Below are 17706 nucleotides of genomic sequence, written 5' to 3'. Positions count from 1 at the left end.
GCGCTGGGGGGGAGTCGACGTCAAAGGTCTGCGCAAAGATGTGGTTTTGGTGTTTCGGCGTTGGGCGTTGCTGGGAACTTTTTCGGCTGGCGGGGTCTGCACACTGAATTTTGGGGAATGTGCTCGAGTTAGCGAGCCCTAATGCGTTTGTGGATTCCTGCCTTGGGGTTAAGGCACAAAAATGGTGGGGTGTGGTTAGCTTCACCTTGGTGGCTCACCGCGGTGAGGAGCTCCGATTCTCGGTGAGACAAACTGACCCCTCACAAATTGATCGGCAAACTTCCGAAACTCCAACGCCGGCATCGCATGAATGCGCATGAAATTGCAACACCATCAGTCAATTGATTCGCAACTATACACCTTGGAGTCTCTGAAAAAGTGTGGAGATGATACAAGAGAACCAAAACTACATTGCGCCCAATGCAGGCGTTCAAGAAACCTCAAGCCATGCGAGAATAGAACTCATGTCACAGAGGGGGATGCATGTTCGTACACGCCTGGCAGCTCCAGGCCATCATTAAGGAGGGTATCGCAACTCAACAGCCTCGTATATCTGCCCTCTCCTAGAGCCAGATCACACCACGTCTATTCCTTTGTTGTCTTGAGAATCAGGTTTTCCGCAGGTTTCACTCGCTGAGCCCATTCGCTATCATGTTCTGTTAGCAGTTGTCATGAAAAGTGTGGGAATTTCACTTACGTCCAGCTGCCGTCGTAGACCCTCCGAGACTCGTGAGAACCAACACCAGCCTCTTCGAGGGCAGTCTCAAGAACGCAGGCAGTCACTCCAGTACCACAACTTGAAATAATAGGGTGGTTAGAGTCCACTCCCTTCTCCTCAAATACCTTCTTCAGCTGGTCGCGGGGGAGGAAGGCCTTAGTCTCAGGGTCCAGAACGGCGTTGAAGGGAATGTTGATAGACCCAGGCATGTGCCCAGATGAGAGGCCTTCACGAGGCTCAGGGGCTTCGCCAGTAAACCGGCCATTGGGTCGAGCATCGAGGATCTGGACGCCCTCGGCACCCTCCTTGTTGTAGTCGTTGGCAATCTCCTTGACCTCCTCGAAGTTTACAACCCGTGTAGACTCGACGTTGGGAATAGGATAAGGACAGCACTCCACGCTGTACAGCTCTCCTGACTCGGTGGGAAGGCCCTCTTCCACCCACAGCTTGAAGTTGTTCAGGATATGCACCTTGGGGTGGCCAAAGACCTGCAATGTCCAGCCCACACGGGGGGCACTGAAGATACCAAGCTCCTTGCTGTCATACACCACCACTGTATCCTCTTTTCGAATTCCCAGTTCGCTCATGGCGGCGGCAAAGCCCTTGGCGTCGGGGAGCATATGAGGGTAGGGACTGCGCTTGTCGATGACCTTGTCGAGATCGAAAAATCGTGCCTTGGGAATGCGCTGTTCGCGGAACGTTTGGATACCGGATCGACCATCGTTGGGGAGAAACCATGAGGCGCAGAGAGGAATTACTCGGGGCTCAGGGCTGATCGGCGAGGGAGGGTTCTTCTTGAGGGCTTCGTCGAGTTCCTTCGGGGAGACGAGGTAGTTTGAGAAATTCCGCCGGGTGAGCAAGACGGGTCGGAAGACTCTGGTTCCCCATTGGGGCAGGCTAGCTCTTGTTGAGCGAGAGAAGGCGACAGCGGCCATGTTGTAGAAGTTGTAGCGGGTTGCGGGATGGGAGAGGGAGGAGTGGTGACTCGTACGAGCCGTTTCGGAGTGGTTGATAAGCCCGAGGCCAAAAGTTGGCGACAACTGCAGCTAAGGCAGGCGGGAAATGCAGCGGGTCAGACGTTGGATAGAGACAGCTAGCAAGAGGCCGAACTGTCCTTGTTCGTCCGCATCACTCGGCGAGAGAGCGCCCGGTTTGTGTGTAGAGGATTGAGGTGAAGTTGGTGACGGTGACGAATTAGTTAGCGGCTCCTTGTGGGATCCGATTTGATAATGGCGACACGGACACGGGCGAGGTTGGCGTCAAAATCAGGAAGGAAGCTGCGGGATTCGGGACCTGCCCTGGAAGCTTTGACCCGGGTTTGCGGCTACTGGCCGGTAGGAGAGCCCAGGGTAGCTGCTCAGTGGAGGGCTTTAGCGGTGCGAGCCCTTTCAGTGGGCGACTCTCAGCGCATGAGGTCACTGAAGCGCCCTCACGTAGACGCCCGCCCACCACTTCCCGACCCCAGCTCATATCGACCTATGTCTCCCCGCCAGCTCCCACACCCAAACCTTGACCCTCCTCCTCCGCGTCAAGGTTCCATCGTCATCTTGACACTTTCGACTCTCTCGAGTCCCTCTCTTATCAATCCCGTGACTCTCCCTAGCGGCGAATCGCCATGAAAGTCACCATCAAGGAGTGGAACACGGTCGCTACCTGGCGATGGGACATTCCTGAGGACGACGTCTGTGGCATCTGTCAGGTCCACTTCGACGGGACGTGTCCGACTTGCAAATATCCCGGTGATTCTTGCAGCCTGTGTAAGTGGTGTCTGACTGGCACAGGCACATCAGGCCATATTCTATGCTCCTATTCTAACAATCTCGTCTCAAAGTATCGGGAAAATGCGGCCACAACTTTCACATGGTCCGACTTCTCGTCCCTTGTCTTTGTTGTCTTTATTGCTCACTGTTGGTGCGTGTTTTTAGCATTGCATACTCGAATGGATCAAGCAGGACTCTTCGAGGGGTCAGTGCCCTATGTGTCGTCAACGTACGTTGCCTATTCTCAACTTTACCCACGGCTCTTAATTGACATGGTCCACAGGGTTTGAGTGGGAAAACCCTCTAGTTCCGAGGCCACCGCAAGCTGGATAAAGGTGCTCGAGTTGGTGTTTGGCGTTATTGGCATTTGAAAATGGGTGCCGGGCATACCCTGAACAGGTTGTAGCAAGTCCTTTTTATTGTTCTCCAGCCAGCATTTACCTGTCATTCATGACATTTTAAGCTATAGTCTTCGAGTAGCCCCAAGTGATCCTCAACCTGGGAGTAGAAGATACTCCCCCTGGCTCTTGACCCAAGTCACCAAGTCGTATCTTTCAACATCTCCAACCTCAGGAAGCCAGAGTGGATATTATGCGCATGTGACGGACACGGAGAGAATGGCATACATTCAGGTGAAGTACCCAGTACACTTTGTGCCAGCAATTAAGTCAGAAAGCGGCCTCGCGAGAAGAGTTTACAAAGGGGGCAACGCAGCCAACACTATAGCCTCCTTGAATCACAAATGCCGATTCTACAGGCACAATTCGATGAGCTACTATGGCGATGACTGGACGTCATAATTTGGGAATTTGAGGATTCACTTGAGAGGTTCAACTTTGCCCGAACATGGATCAATAAAACCTTCTATCCACCATTTCGAGCCCTTGCCATTACTCGTGTATATGTATATATCTATTATTACAGTCTTTGATCCAAGTTTGGAACAGTTGGAACCTTTGAAACATTCGTCTTGAAACGATAAAGCAGTCCCTTTCCCCTCTAAGCCTCTGGGACATACACGCCATCCTTGCACAGGACAACCACCTTCTTGAAGAAACGTCGCCACTCAAGAGGATCACCCTTGACCTTGACGAAGCGCACGTCGAGAACCTCGGTTCCGTCGGGTAGAGGCTGCCGGTCGACCTGGATCTCGCCGTGGAGGCTTTGCTGGCGGCCGTCTAGTGCCTTGACCTTGAGCGTGGCTACGGGGCTGCCGTAGAGATTTGGTGAGACAGGAGCGAGGGGGACGTTGAGCTGGTGAAGAGCATCGCTAAGCATTTGAATGATGTGGGCAGGCGGCACAGCGGAGAAGAATCGAGTGAGTGACTCTGGCGGACAAATATCGCGGAAACGGCGAGCTTGTTGTGTAAGACTCATGGAAGGGCCAGGAGTGTGGGAGAATTGGGACATGGAAGGTTCGTCGGCGAGAGAGTCCATCATCACGCGACGAGCGTCATGAGCGCGCGAAGGTAGAGACGAAGCTGGGGCAGCCATGGAGCGGAGCGCCGGGCGTTCCCAGTCCCAGTCGCGGTCGACAATGGGGGCTTCAGGCTGGGTCGAGGAGAACCGGCCGGCGTTGAGGCCTGTGTCAAGGTCCATGTTATCGCTAGATGACGGTTGCGATGTGGGTTGCTGGCTAAAGTCGATGCGCAGGTTCTCCAGCATCTGTGTTGCCAGGTAGATGGGATCCGAGACCCGGCCGTCGGCGGTGAGAAGAGCATTGTGTCGTGTGTACCAGGGGTGCTGGCGGACTTGAGTGAAGCTGAAGCGTTTCGTCGGGTCGATGCTCATCATTCCTCGTAGCAGAGAGAGGGCCTCCGAGGGTATCCTCTCCCAGAGTGCGTCGGTGCTGCGGCCCGCTGTGCGAACGTATTCTTGGAACTCCCAACTGCCCTGTGAGGGCTCATCCCATGGGGTATTACCGACCAGAAGGACGAATAGGATGACACCGCAAGACCATACGTCAGCAAGATCTGGTGAGTACTTGGCAGCGTTTGGTGATCTCCTGTCGGCGCGGCCGCAGGCGAGAATCTCAGGGGCGATGTAAGGGGGGCTACCGCAGAGCGTAGAGCTCATCTTCCGCTGACCCTTGTACTCAAACATTGTAGCCATTCCAAAATCAGCAAGCTTAAGTGAGCCATCCTGAGAGAGAAGAATGTTCTCTGGTTTGAGATCACGGTGCGCCACGCCCTTGGAGTGCATGAAGCTCACACCGCTGACGAGCTGCACAAAGTAGATCTGGGCAATGTCCTCACGAACACCCACATCGGCCTCGATCTTGTCAAAGAGATCGCCACCTTCTGCGTACTCCATAGCGATCCAGCGCCAGATAGCGTCCTCCCCCGAGGCGAACCACTCAATGATGTTGGGGTGCTGGCCAATGTGTGAGTGGAGGGAGACCTCCATGGCAAGCTGCTTTGTCGAGATACGGCCATGCTTAACGGCGTAGCCCTTGTGGATGAGCTTTACTGCAAAGATTGGTGTTGGAGCATCGAGTGGAATGGCCTTTTTGATCCTGTCCCGTGTTAGTATGGGGTAGCATGTGAGATATTGGCGAGTGAAACTAACGAGGCGTAGGCTCCTCGACCAACTGTCTTGGAAACGATTCGAAAGGGAAGATCCCTTGGTAGAGGATCTAATTGAGACTGATCCATCTGTGTTAGCAGGAGAGTAACGTCAAAGAAGTGATACAAGGCCGTATAAGAACCAAAACGAGGGAAGGATAGCCTGGCGATGCTTCATCCATTCACGGATGAAGAACCACGTGCAAGCGGCACAATCATCAGGAACCATGAGCTACCTCGCAGGTACGATTCAAGATAAAAAAAGATGGGGACTTGCCATGATTTCAAACTTGCAACTCTCCAGCTGCCCACGCTGCAAACCCAATCGCGTCGTGAAGAAAGAGGGTTTGACGGGATGATTGGTTCAGTCGTGGTTATGATGCAGGAGTCCCCCAAGTGAAAGGCGGTCGCGTTTTTGGTCGAGTTTGTCGCGTCGCACCGCGTAAAGTGTTTGCTTGTTGCTGTGAGACCCCTAAACATTCAGTGGCATCTAGCGCCCTGCGCTTCCTGCTCCAGCGCTTCCCAGGCCTACGGTTTCAGGGCCCAAGCCCCCCATCCGGTTCCATTGGCCGCAGGCGTTCGACTTTGTCGCCCCTCCCTGCCCCGGTCGCGCCGTTGCTGCGGTAAACAATTCAGTTGTTTCCATCCATCCAATGTCTTTGAAATCATAACCTCCCTCACTCTTCATTATTCCTGTCACATCCCGATCCCGTTCCCAAAACAAGAAAGAAGGCGTCTCGCGTCAAAAGCTTGTCCTAGCCTCACTTCAAGACCTCCTTCCTCTTCCTTACACTTCCCACTTCTCCCGCATACGCCACCAACTCTACCTTTCTGTCTTCCTTCACCCGCCTCTGCATCCATACCGACCTCACCTCCTGCCGGTTGCGGAATTGCTTCTTGTGAATAACAATTCCCTTCCCCATCCCGAGTTTTCTTCCACCCCCCTTCACGACTTCGGATCCGACATTTTTGCTCGTATCTGTTTCTAGCCTGTGTCTTTGAGCATCACCAACAGCATCATACAATGGATTACACGGAGGACAACCAGAACTCGGCTCCTGGCAGCGTCCCTGCTGCCAAGCTCAACAATGGTCGTTCAGGTCCCGACTCCCAGAGCACTACCAAGAGGTCAGTCAAAGTCCCCTCTCATCCGCAGCTCGCCAACCGCTAACATCATGCAGACTCCAGACCGAGTTGATGCAGCTCATGACGTCGCCCGCTCCCGGCGTCTCGGCCTTTCCCTCCGCCGACGGCAACCTTCTCTCTTGGACCGCCACCATCGAGGGTCCGGACGACACTCCCTATGCCGGTCTCACCTTCAAACTCAGCTTCGCTTTCCCCTCCAACTACCCCTACGCTGCTCCCACCGTCCTCTTCAAGACACCCATCTACCACCCCAACGTTGACTTCTCTGGTCGCATCTGTCTCGACATCCTCAAGGACAAGTGGACTGCCGCCTACAACATCCAGACTGTCCTCCTGAGTCTGCAGAGCTTGCTCGGCGAGCCCAACAAGTACGTATTCCCCTTCCGGGTTTCTACATCATGACAAGTCCTAACATCTTTCAGCGCATCCCCCCTCAACGGCGAGGCAGCCGAGCTGTGGGACAAGGACCCCGAGGAGTTCAAGAAGAAGGTGTTGGGACGTCACCAGGACGTCGAGGACGAGTAATTGACTTCTACTGGGGTTTGGTGCTTAGGCTTGCTTGAATAGGGGACAGGAGTACCAGGTGTAAGGATTTTGTTTGATGACTTGTTAGGGATACGGGATTGCATGGCATTTCCTGAACTGGGCAAACATGGGAGGGATATCGTTTGGGTCAGAAACAGGCAGACCATTGTCGATAGAATACCCTCATCGACATCTCGAGACATCCACGACCACTAGGTCCGAAAGACATGATTGATTCGCCCCCATAAATAGCCTTGAAACTGACCACTTCACGCCGAGGCACCGATGATTGTCGTCAAGGTTGGACTTCAAAGCTTTGATCACATTTTCCCTCTGTGTATTTTCAGCGTCAAAAGCCAGTAAGCCGATTGCAACTCCAAATGCCATGCCACCGTAGACCTTGTCCCAGAAGAGAAACTTTTTGCATTTATTCCTCAACAAGGACCGTGGGGAGGCCCTTGGCGTCCTTGACGTTCACAGCCTGAACGTAGCTGTACAGCTTCTCCTTGGCACCCTCCTCGTCATTTCGTCGTCGGGAAATTCGGATTCGGAGTCGGTAGTCAACACCCTTGATACCGTTCTCCCAGACCTTCTTGTTGAGCTGGGGGTCGATGCGGACATCAGAGGTACCCTGGGTTCCTGTTAGCACTGGTGTCGTTGAAAAGTGACAACTCTGCCGGTTCCAATTGCATCTCGCTCGGCAGCAGGTGTCTCGGGTGGGCGGTCGTACCATGGCCTTGGTGGCGAAGGACTTGATCTCCTTGATGGCACGGGGAGCCCTCTTCTTGAAGGTGACACCATGGAGCTTCAACCCATTAGCATATGATCCTGATCTGGAGCTCCGATTGTCGAGCTCTCCTCGTCGAGAAAACGTACTCGCTTGTGCATGTGGATGGTGTACTCGCGGGCGACGACATCCGCAATAGCGGAGCGCTGAGTCTTGCCAGAGGGCTTCTTGGACGACATGGCTGTGTGTGGTTTGTTAGTCGGTCGGTCTGGAAGAAACGACGAGAGTATAGGCGCAGGCTTCGAGGCGCTCGTAATCTCTCAAAGATGTGGTCTTGCGAGGGAGGAGAAGTTGTCGGGGGTATCGTACCTGCGGCTCGTCTCTTTCAAGGTCTGGCGTTGAGAGGTGTTGATTGTCGGAATAGTCAAAATCCCACAAAATCTTTGTGCGTAGGGCAGGCACGAAATTCAGTGGTGGGGAAAGCGAGCCAATGGCCTCGAGCCCTCACTCCCCACTAGAATTTCACGTGACATTGCAGGAACGACCCACTCCTAGCCTCCGAGTTAACGGGAGTTGGCTTAGGGGCCAAGTGTGGCCCGATTCACGTCGACCTGCGGCTGTTTATCGAAGCAACGCATCATATCGTCGCCTGCATTGCGAGCGATTCCACATTCCAACGGCGACTGACCCTCGAGGCACCGCACCGCAACGCTTCTCTGCCCATCGGCGCCCCTCCTAAGCCCTCCTTCTGTGTTCGCAGGGATCGTCTTGACCGGGAGAGAGCGTGCTGCGGTTGCTGCGACAAGGAAGCCTCTTTCTCGTCGTCATCAAAAAGGGGACCTCGCCTCGCGTACCGGACCTTTCCATAAGCTCTCGGCAGTTGACATCACCCGCGCCGCCGAAACGAAACGCCTCTTTCTTAATCATCTACACTCTTTAACCTATCTTCCAACAACCTTGCCCAATATGGCTGAGCACGAACCTGTCACCACCATGGCCTCGCCGTCACCGCAGCCTGACATGGCGCGAAATCGACTTCCAACGCTGTTCGAGGTGTTGAGCCGTCGCACCTTGCCGCCTGTCGACCTGTTCTCGTTCTACATTTACATGCGAGACCAGCAGAGATCGGTGGACTATCTCGACTTCTGGTAGGTAAACGAGAAGTTCGGTGGCTTGGGTAAATCACTGACAAACACAGGCTCGATGTCGCCCAACACATGTCTCTCTGCCGTCACTATGTGCGAGAGCTCAGACGTTCGGTCCTCATTGGCACGCCCGAGATGCAATCCAAGAGATCATCTGCTATTCTGGAGAACATTGGCGACCTGGAACCCCGAGCGGCTGGTCCCTCGATGTACGCCACGGAGAAGGAGAAGAACCAGGATGCCCAGATGTCTGCTTTCCTGCGAGAGGAGCAACACGAGTCCCCGCAGAGCACCACCGCGCCTGTGCGACCCAGCCCTCAGTTCAGCAACTCGCACGATGTCACCACCGACTCCAACTCTCCCGCCCACACGGTTGCGCGACAGGACATTCGCGCCTCGGCGGAGAAGATTCTCTACACCTTCTTGCTTCCCGGCGCTGAGCGAGAAATCACCCTTCCTGGCTCCATCACCCAGGAGGTTACCACAGCAATCGAGGAGTATGGCCGTGACGATCCCGAAGTATTCGATGTGGCCAAGGACTACGTCTTTCAAGCGATGGAGCGAGATGCCTTTCCCGGATTCCTGAGAATGAAGGCTCTTGGCAACCTGATCCCGCCAACCCTCATCATGAGGCTGATCTTGGGTCTCATTGCCATGTTTGGCGCCTTCTGGACTGGCTTCATTCTCATTTTCCTCGACAAGTCTCGTCTGACGAAATGCTGGGTAAGCTCACTTGTACACGTCGTTTAGGCCCCCACTGACCATTACCAGCTCATCATCCCCTTCACCATCGGTGTCTATTTCCTTGCGTCTTACCAATACTCACTCGACCCGATTATGGCTCTGGTCGGCTTCAGCGAGTACACCCCTTTCAACTTCTCTCGCATCCGCGAACCGTACATCCGCAAACTACTCGCCAAGCGAGCTCTCATGGTCCTGGCGGTCACCATTCTCATCGATGCCGGCCTCTGCGTTCTCTTTATCCTCGTGCCAGGCAAGCGCCTGTAGGCACACGTTCTTGTTGAACAACCACGGCCATTAATGCCGGCCGTTACTGGCCTTCGGATTTCTTTCTAGAGCAAGCCACTAGGCGAGATTTATACAGGGACAGAAAAAAGTTTCACGACCGTAATGACTTTGAGAGCTTTGATTCGGCAGCGATATCAGCCGCCCTTCACAATGGAGGTTGTGGCCCTTTTTCTTTTCTCTTTGGAATGTTGGCGTCTGGAGATCTATCTGTGTTGTATCATCTAGGGCTTGCCTGTAACTTAGCTATTCTGCAGCCTCTGCTTTGAGATGTCACATCTCGGAGTTTCTGGCTATGTCATGTTTCTTCTCTTCTTGGCCATCATTATGTAGGGCGGTAGCGTCGCAGTTATGGTACAGGCACTGGCGGCACTCGGTACTAGTGGTAGCTAATCAAGGGCGTTATGTCGTCTATTACATCGTGGTTCTTCGTGATACATTTGTTTTATGCAGTTCTCGCCGCCGTGTCTAGCCGTCATCAGGGACACTGAGTATCATCACATCTTGCGCTTGCTGGCTCGCTTCCTCTCCTCCTCAGACTCGTCCACGTCCATGAGCTCACTCTCTGGCAGGCTACCGACTTCCATGACGGGCCGCTTGTTAAGACCTCTTCTATTGATCATTTCTCTCGTCAAGCCCGTCATGCCGAACGCGCGAGCGCTACCCTCCTGGGCATCACTCACTTGCTGCTTGAGCTTATCGTCAGCAGCACGCTGCTCCCGCTGTCGCGCCGTGGCCGCTGTCTGGATATCCTTGATCTGAGTTTCCAAGTCCCCAAGAGTCGAAGTGCAGCGGTCTGACCATGCCTTGAGCGCCGTAGCCAGGTCCGGTATCGCTCCAGGGGCGAGGTCACGTAGGGGCGCGACACTGGTGACCTGGACGGCAGCACGGGCTGGGTCGAGCGTGGCATGGAGAAGACCAGCGTAAACAGCCGAGATGACGAGGTTCTCAACTTCACGGTCTCCGGGCAAGCCGAGAGCATCCTGTAGCGCGGTGTAGGATAGGTTCTTTCTGTCTCGGGCTAGTGTGAGGAGCGATAGCTGACGGAGCTTTGTTGCCTGGGCCTCTGAAAGGGCGGGCAGACCCTCGGTGGTTTTGTAGGAGGCGTATGTGCCATAGGCGAATGTCTGGAGTAGTGTGAGGTGTGATGCGAACTCTGAACCAGTGAGGCCCTGGATGGCGGGCGTTTGGAGGAGCTCGGTAAAGAGAAAGGTGTTTTGGGCGGAGGTGGCTCGGGTGACGAGGTCGGCGGCGGCGCGGGGAGAGGTGGCCGACTTGGAGAGAGCGAGAAAGGGCTATCTAGGGTTAGTATTCTGTCATGTTGGTCGACTATGGGTTCAAGGGCGTACCTCGAGGGCGTTGAGAGCTTTTGTCTGCTCCATGATGGGCTGCGGTTGAGGCTACAGCCTCGCGGGGTGGAGGTCCACGGTGACAAGACAATGAACAGAGTCAGAATGTTCAGCGGCCGTTGGATTGAGGAGGGTCGTATAACTCTTGTGCTTCGTTCTACCCAGGTTCTTCCCAGCTGGGTAATTCGCCGGTGATGCCTGGTTCCTCGTGTTTTGTTGGTTACTTGAAGTTGCTGGAGTAATAGGCAGATGCAGTTGCATGTTGGAGCTCGCCCGGAGGTGAGGCTGGGGGCCTGTGGCGGCGCGGGGCTCATCCTGTGGGGAAGAGTCGTGGGGTCACTTTGAGGAATGCGAGCCCAGACTCAAAAAGTTGAAGTTGACTTACCCTACGACATCGTGCCGACGGGCCGTTGACGTTGGGAAATCTTATTGAAACGACATGGACAGTTTCTTAATTGCTCTACACCTCTCGGGTATACAGAATACATGCTTCGTGCATTATTTAGATGCTCAGGAGTATTGGTCGAGAAGGGAGTGTTCAGTCAATTGACAACAGCCACAACATTACTAGCGGACATGTGCGCATCGGAGTAATGACCGTATCCTAGGTCTCGAACCGAGCACAGCTGTTCAGCCATGTTAGAGTATGATGGCTGGAGCCGGCAATTCACATACAGTTTTCAACTCCGCTGACAAACCACGGATGCATGTTCCAAGCCGTGTTGCACAGGCATCCCCAAATAAGCACACGCTACTGCCGGAACCTTTGCCATCTTGCCAAATCGCCCTCGGCCACGGCTGCGCAGCTGACCTACAGCCCCAGCTGGATGTAGCCACGCTTACACGAGCTATCGGAACAAGTGAGACCCGGCTTGCATCTCACTCTTGGACGGCATGACGTCTTAAAAGACATCAAGACACTGCCGTCTTAGTTGCAGGCGGTGATTGGTAAACGTCGTCAAAACGCTGGTGACAGAGTTGCGATCGACGGCTCCTAGGTCGAAAGAGTGAAGCTTGAAATTAACCATCACAGCCCTCTGCGTCTTCCTGGACAAGTTCATGTCTGTTCAGAGACCGACACTGAGCCTAGCCTCGATAGCCTGGCAAAGTCAAAGTCTGGTTGGACGGCAAGGTCAATCGGAGGCTGCCCCCGCGAGAGATCGACGCTCACGTCTTTGAGGGCGTGGGATGGCGGCATCGCGAAACAGGAAACTACGGAGCATCGGCAGTGCTCTTCTGAGAGAGGAGTGAGACGGCAGATGTGGACAGCAATGTAAATATAAACACGGGTCAGTTGCGTCTCTCTTGTGTGGTTGCAGCGACTCTCACTCACCCTCCTGCAACTCGCACTGCACACACACTCTTTTTCCAACTGCACCACCAGTGCACCAGAAGCGTGGATCACATTCCCCGTTTGTATCATTCGGCCAATCGCTTCACAAGGAAGAGCGACTTGCCCAGCGGGTGGATCACGCCTAAGAATCCCGCCCCCAGCGTCTCAGGCCTTGCGCACCAAGCTCCAGTCCAATCCATTGTGCATCCGCAGGTGACAAACGGGACGGGACAGAGCGTTCATTGTTCTGCGCTACTAGCAAGCGACAGAACAAGAAGGCAAAAAGACCCTTGACTGACGGACACCCCTGCAACAAAGATTTCCGCGGCTCCTGCAGACGCTCCCTGTCTCATCATCAATCCCACCAACGAGACTTGTCGGACAACGTCAAACCGTCCGGGAACCGGTCCAAATCTGGAACTTGGCCGCAACAGCCGCTGAGCCAAGACCTCGTCAAAACTGCTTCGGATCTGGGATAATCTGGCTGAGGAGCCTGCTCTCTGCACTGCGGCTGTCGTAATGCTGTGCTAAGAGGCGTGTGAGTCCCTTCCCTTCCCTTCCCCTGAGCCTGGGTGCGAATGGGCAATAAAATGCCGTCGCATCCGTCTCATGTCGTGTCCTGTTCTCGTCCTGGTCTAGGCGTCCTCTTTTTTTTTTCCTTCTCACCCAAGTGGTCATTCATTTTGTACCCATTTCGTTTTGTTACTAACGACAAAATCGCACAGTCTCGATTACTGACGTCTCGATCAATCGAACGACGACCCGCCTCAGCTCGACAAGAAAGAAGCCGGTCTTCGGGGTCCAGTGGCGTCGTTTTCCAGCCTCGTTCACTTAACGTTATCAATCAGCATCAGCTGTTGTTTTCTACTCCATTTTCCTTTAGTCTGCCTGCTACCTACCTGCTTTTAGCTGCGTTTCCTCATTGCGGCTTTTCCTCTACTTTTTCCCTTCTGTCTGAGCTACTGCTCGCTTTATTATTGGCTGAATTTCATCATCATTGTTGCGATACGAGTTGATTTCCACCAAATGCCCGTGGCTGGAATAGCGAACTGAGGGACCAAAGCTACTGGGGAACGAACCCAGCACAGTCAGCCAACCAACCACCACGACTAATTAACCGCGAAAACCACGTTCCGTCGACTCCGCCCGCCACTGTCTCTCTTATTACCAACAACCATCTCCCGCTCTCGGTGCTCTTGGAGAGCATATCAATCAAACGAGGAGGCTCGCGGGCCATAACCCGTCCGTCGCCATGGCTCCCTCGTACATTCAGATCCCCTCGAGGGAACAGGGCAATGACGTTGGCGCTGCGGATGCCGCCCTCTCCGTGCCCAGGAGCGCTGGCGCCGGCGTCCACCTCGCTACCACGGCTCTCCGCGTGGACGGTATGACGTGAGTTGCTTGCTCGTCCCAACATCAACCGCCTCCGGACATTCCGGCTCCGCCATGCTGAGAAATCCTTGGCCGGACATGGCTTTGGATATATGACTAACGCCTATTCCTCTACAGATGCGGCGCATGTACTTCTGCTGTTGAAGCTGGCTTCAAGGGCGTCGATGGTGTCGGAAACGTCTCAGTCAGTCTGGTTATGGAGCGCGCAGTCGTCATGCACAATCCCAATGTCATCTCTGCCGCTCAGATTCAAGAAATTATCGAGGATAGAGGCTTCGACGCCGAGGTCCTCTCTACCGACCTTCCGAGCCCTGCTTTCAAGCCCACCGGTGGCATCAACCTCCTCGATGGAGACGACGACTTTGTCACGACTACCGTTGCCGTCGAGGGCATGACCTGCGGTGCCTGCACCTCTGCTGTCGAGGGCGGCTTCAAGGATGTCCCGGGCGTCAAGAGCTTTAGCATCTCTCTACTATCCGAGCGAGCCGTCATCGAGCACGATCCCGATCTGCTCACCGCGGAGCAGATTGCCGAGATCATCGAGGACCGAGGCTTCGACGCTACGATTATCGACTCGGGAAAGTCGGCCGCGGACAAGACGGTCAAGGATTCTGGAAGCGTCGGCGACGTCGCCATCACGACAGTTGCCATCGAAGGCATGACGTGCGGCGCATGCACGTCGGCCGTTGAGGGTGGATTCAAGGGTCTAGAAGGTGTCCTGAAATTCAACATCAGCCTGCTTGCGGAACGAGCCGTCATCACACACGACGTCACCAAGCTTTCACCGGAGAAGATTGCAGAAATCATTGACGACCGGGGATTCGACGCCAAGATCCTTTCGACGCAGTCCGCCGGCGAACACCCCAGCGGCTCGTCATCCAATGCGCAGTTCAGGGTCTACGGTGTTCCCGATGCGGCTGCAGCGGAAGCTTTGGAGGCTACATTAGCTGCGCATCACGGCGTCGACTCCGTTTCGTTGAACCTCGCTTCCTCGCGACTCACCATCAACCACCAGCCCAGCATTATCGGCCTGCGAGCTATTGTTGAGGCCGTTGAGGCGGCGGGCTACAATGCCCTCGTCGCGGATAACCAGGACAACAATGCCCAGCTCGAGTCCCTGGCCAAGACCCGCGAGATCAACGAATGGCGGAACGCTTTCCGCACTTCTCTAGCTTTTGCTATTCCTGTCTTTATCATTGGCATGATACTGCCAATGTGTTCGCCTAAGCTCGACTTTGGAGGCTACGAGCTGGCCCCCGGCCTGTTTCTCGGCGATGTTATCTGTTTGTTGCTCACCATACCCGTCCAATTCGGCATTGGAAAGCGATTTTATGTATCCGCCTATAAGTCCCTCAAGCACCGTTCCCCTACGATGGATGTCCTGGTCATTTTGGGCACTTCGTGCGCCTTTTTCTTCAGCATCCTTACAATGGTAGTTTCACTGCTTGTGCCCCCTCACACAAGGCCTAGCACCATCTTTGACACGAGCACCATGCTCATCACCTTCATCACTCTCGGACGTTATTTGGAAAACAGCGCCAAGGGTCAGACTTCCAAGGCCCTTTCTCGTCTCATGTCTCTGGCGCCTCCTATGGCCACCATCTACGCGGATCCAATTGCTGCTGAAAAGGCTGCTGAGACTTGGGACAAGGACCCAATTACACCCCGAACTCCCCGAGCTCCTGGTCTTGGTGGATCAGCCTTCGAGGAGAAACTCGTCCCTACAGAGCTGTTGCAGGTTGGTGACATAGTGGTTCTCCGACCTGGCGACAAGCTTCCCGCAGACGGAGTCCTTGTCCGCGGTGAGACCTACGTTGATGAGAGTATGGTGACGGGCGAGGCGATGCCCGTTCAGAAGCGAGTGGGCGACAACGTCATTGGCGGTACTGTCAATGGCGACGGTCGAGTCGACCTTCGAGTCACCCGTGCTGGACGTGACACTCAGCTTAGCCAGATCGTCAAGCTGGTCCAAGATGCGCAGACAACCCGGGCACCCATTCAGCTACTCGCCGATACCCTTGCTGGCTACTTTGTCCCTGCCATTCTGGTTCTGGGAGCGTCGACGTTCCTCTGCTGGATGGTTCTTAGTCATGTTCTCTCCAACCCACCCAAGATCTTTCTGCAGGATGCAAGCGGTGGCAAGGTTATGGTTTGTGTTAAGCTCTGCATTTCCGTCATCGTTTTTGCATGCCCCTGCGCCCTCGGTCTGGCCACGCCCACCGCCGTCATGGTCGGCACAGGTGTTGGTGCTGAGAATGGTATCCTGATCAAGGGCGGCGCAGCTCTAGAGAGGATTACCAAGGTGACCCAGATCGTCCTTGACAAGACCGGCACTATCACCCACGGCAAGATGAGCGTTGTTGAGTACAGCATTGAATCTGCATGGGACGATAATGGATGGCGCCGTCGACTTTGGTGGACCATTGTTGGTCTTGCTGAGATGGGTAGCGAACACCCCGTGGGTAAGGCCGTTCTCGCAGGAGCCCGTACTGAACTGGACATTGAAGTCAATGGCGTCATTGAAGGCAGCGTTGGAGAGTTCAAGGCGGCCGTCGGCAAGGGTGTGAACGCTCTGGTTGAACCTGCGTCAGCCGTTGACCGCGCTCGTTATCGTGTGCTTCTCGGAAACGTTGCGTTCCTGCAGGATAACGGAGTTGATGTACCCGAAGAAGCCATTGAGGCGTCAGAGCATCTCAACTCGAGCGCGAGCAAGGCAGCAGGAAAGGCACCCGCTACTGGCACGACCAACATTTTTGTGGCCATCGATGGCTCTTATGGCGGTCACCTCTGCCTGGCCGACTCCATCAAGGAGGGTGCTGCTGCCGCCATCTCGGTGCTTCATCAGATGGGCGTCAAGACAGCCATCGTGACTGGCGATCAACAGTCCACTGCCCTCAGCGTCGCCGCTGCAGTGGGCATCTCCCCTGACAACGTCTACGCTGGTGTTAGCCCCGACCAGAAGCAGGCTATTCTGAAGGAGATTCAAGCGCAGGGTGAGATCGTCGCCATGGTTGGCGATGGTATCAACGACTCTCCTGCGTTGGTGACGGCTGATGTCGGCATCGCCATGGCCAGTGGCACAGATGTAGCCATGGAGGCCGCAGACCTGGTGCTCATGCGCCCGACAGATCTGATGGACATTCCTGCGGCGCTCAACCTCTCACGTTGCATTTTCCGTCGCATCAAGCTCAACCTTGCGTGGGCGTGCCTGTATAACCTTGTCGGACTGCCCATCGCCATGGGTTTCTTCCTTCCTCTAGGCTTCCACATGCATCCTATGATGGCAGGCTTCGCAATGGCGTGCAGCAGCGTTAGCGTCGTTGTAAGTAGCCTTCTGCTCAAGTTCTGGAAGAGGCCTAGGTGGATGGACGAGGCGGCTGCGGCTCCTCACGGTGGCCTGCATTGGAAGGGCGGACGTGGCATCTTTGGCTGGGTGCGTGAGGTGCTGGGAAGGAGAAAGGTGAAGAAGGAGGAAGGATACGTGCCATTGTCCAACCTAGAGGCGGCGGAAGTATAACATAACATCTAATGATGCATTGTTTCGCAAGCGGTGGAGTTGCTGTTTGGTGTAGATGTGTATAGCCGATTTACTCAACCTTGATGATATCCTGTAAGTAGTCAAAACATGTCCAAATTTCAGCCACCGGCGCCCTCAGAATGATCAAGTCAACTTGGGTACTCGTCTCTTATTATTCCAATCTGCCGACCCCTTTCACATCCCTGCTCTTTCGGCTCTGCACATGGATAACGCGATCGATGGCAGTTGCTCGTGTGGTGGTCGGGTGGTGCTCGTATGTTGACATGTGGTGTATAGACACATACGTATGCGAGCACGGACTCGGATTAGATGATGCACGTCTCGGTTCTGGAGCTTTGATAGCTCCGTCTATCATCAAGTTTGAGGCGTGTTTCTTATCTTTTGGTGGGGTGATGTATGCGACATTGTCGTCCATGGAGTTGATATCTCAACTTCAAGATGAAGTGGGTTAGTCATCTCACATGCCATTGCCAGCACTATCCG

The 17706-nt window shown here is 54.6% G+C and overlaps 8 protein-coding genes across 8 annotated transcripts; 4 read left to right on the top strand and 4 right to left on the bottom strand.

Annotated features, from left to right (window-relative positions):
• Positions 1–585: 585 nt before the first annotated feature.
• Positions 586–1653, bottom strand: LRP88_07702 (thiosulfate sulfurtransferase; the record flags this gene model as incomplete). The annotated part of the gene is made up of 2 exons (XM_083244221.1): positions 586–646; positions 698–1653. 2 exons carry the CDS (start codon positions 1651–1653, stop codon positions 586–588), a joined length of 1017 nt encoding a protein of 338 aa, XP_083098715.1.
• A 680-nt stretch (positions 1654–2333) lies between these two features.
• LRP88_07701 (putative anaphase promoting complex subunit Apc11) lies at positions 2334–2811 on the top strand (the record flags this gene model as incomplete). Its single annotated transcript, XM_083244220.1, has 4 exons — positions 2334–2475; positions 2550–2581; positions 2644–2707; positions 2762–2811. 4 exons carry the CDS (start codon positions 2334–2336, stop codon positions 2809–2811), a joined length of 288 nt encoding a protein of 95 aa, XP_083098714.1.
• Positions 2812–3477: 666 nt separating this feature from the next.
• LRP88_07700 (serine/threonine protein kinase CHK1) lies at positions 3478–5132 on the bottom strand (the record flags this gene model as incomplete). The annotated part of the gene is made up of 2 exons (XM_083244219.1): positions 3478–4993; positions 5047–5132. 2 exons carry the CDS (start codon positions 5130–5132, stop codon positions 3478–3480), a joined length of 1602 nt encoding a protein of 533 aa, XP_083098713.1.
• Positions 5133–6066: 934 nt separating this feature from the next.
• Positions 6067–6713, top strand: LRP88_07699 (protein UBC11; the record flags this gene model as incomplete). The annotated part of the gene is made up of 3 exons (XM_083244218.1): positions 6067–6170; positions 6224–6556; positions 6611–6713. 3 exons carry the CDS (start codon positions 6067–6069, stop codon positions 6711–6713), a joined length of 540 nt encoding a protein of 179 aa, XP_083098712.1.
• A 427-nt stretch (positions 6714–7140) lies between these two features.
• LRP88_07698 (60S ribosomal protein eL31) lies at positions 7141–7679 on the bottom strand (the record flags this gene model as incomplete). Its single annotated transcript, XM_083244217.1, has 3 exons — positions 7141–7344; positions 7444–7518; positions 7590–7679. The coding sequence occupies 3 exons, from the start codon at positions 7677–7679 to the stop codon at positions 7141–7143; spliced, it is 369 nt and encodes a 122-aa protein (XP_083098711.1).
• A 727-nt stretch (positions 7680–8406) lies between these two features.
• On the top strand, positions 8407–9593 carry LRP88_07697 (RGS domain-containing protein; the record flags this gene model as incomplete). The annotated part of the gene is made up of 3 exons (XM_083244216.1): positions 8407–8588; positions 8639–9308; positions 9357–9593. 3 exons carry the CDS (start codon positions 8407–8409, stop codon positions 9591–9593), a joined length of 1089 nt encoding a protein of 362 aa, XP_083098710.1.
• Positions 9594–10108: 515 nt separating this feature from the next.
• On the bottom strand, positions 10109–10993 carry LRP88_07696 (PCI domain-containing protein; the record flags this gene model as incomplete). Its single annotated transcript, XM_083244215.1, has 2 exons — positions 10109–10906; positions 10961–10993. 2 exons carry the CDS (start codon positions 10991–10993, stop codon positions 10109–10111), a joined length of 831 nt encoding a protein of 276 aa, XP_083098709.1.
• Positions 10994–13545: 2552 nt separating this feature from the next.
• On the top strand, positions 13546–17202 carry LRP88_07695 (E1-E2 ATPase-domain-containing protein; the record flags this gene model as incomplete). Its single annotated transcript, XM_083244214.1, has 2 exons — positions 13546–13685; positions 13803–17202. 2 exons carry the CDS (start codon positions 13546–13548, stop codon positions 17200–17202), a joined length of 3540 nt encoding a protein of 1179 aa, XP_083098708.1.
• Between the last annotated feature and the right edge of the window lie 504 nt (positions 17203–17706).

The sequence above is a fragment of the Fusarium phalaenopsidis genome, assembly GCF_050370095.1.
Source record: "Fusarium phalaenopsidis strain FUZ10S chromosome Unknown contig_32302, whole genome shotgun sequence".
NCBI classification, from domain to species: Eukaryota; Fungi; Ascomycota; class Sordariomycetes; order Hypocreales; family Nectriaceae; genus Fusarium; species Fusarium phalaenopsidis.
The sequence above is the reverse complement of the archived record's forward strand: the minus strand, read 5'-3'. Positions and strand labels throughout refer to the sequence as shown.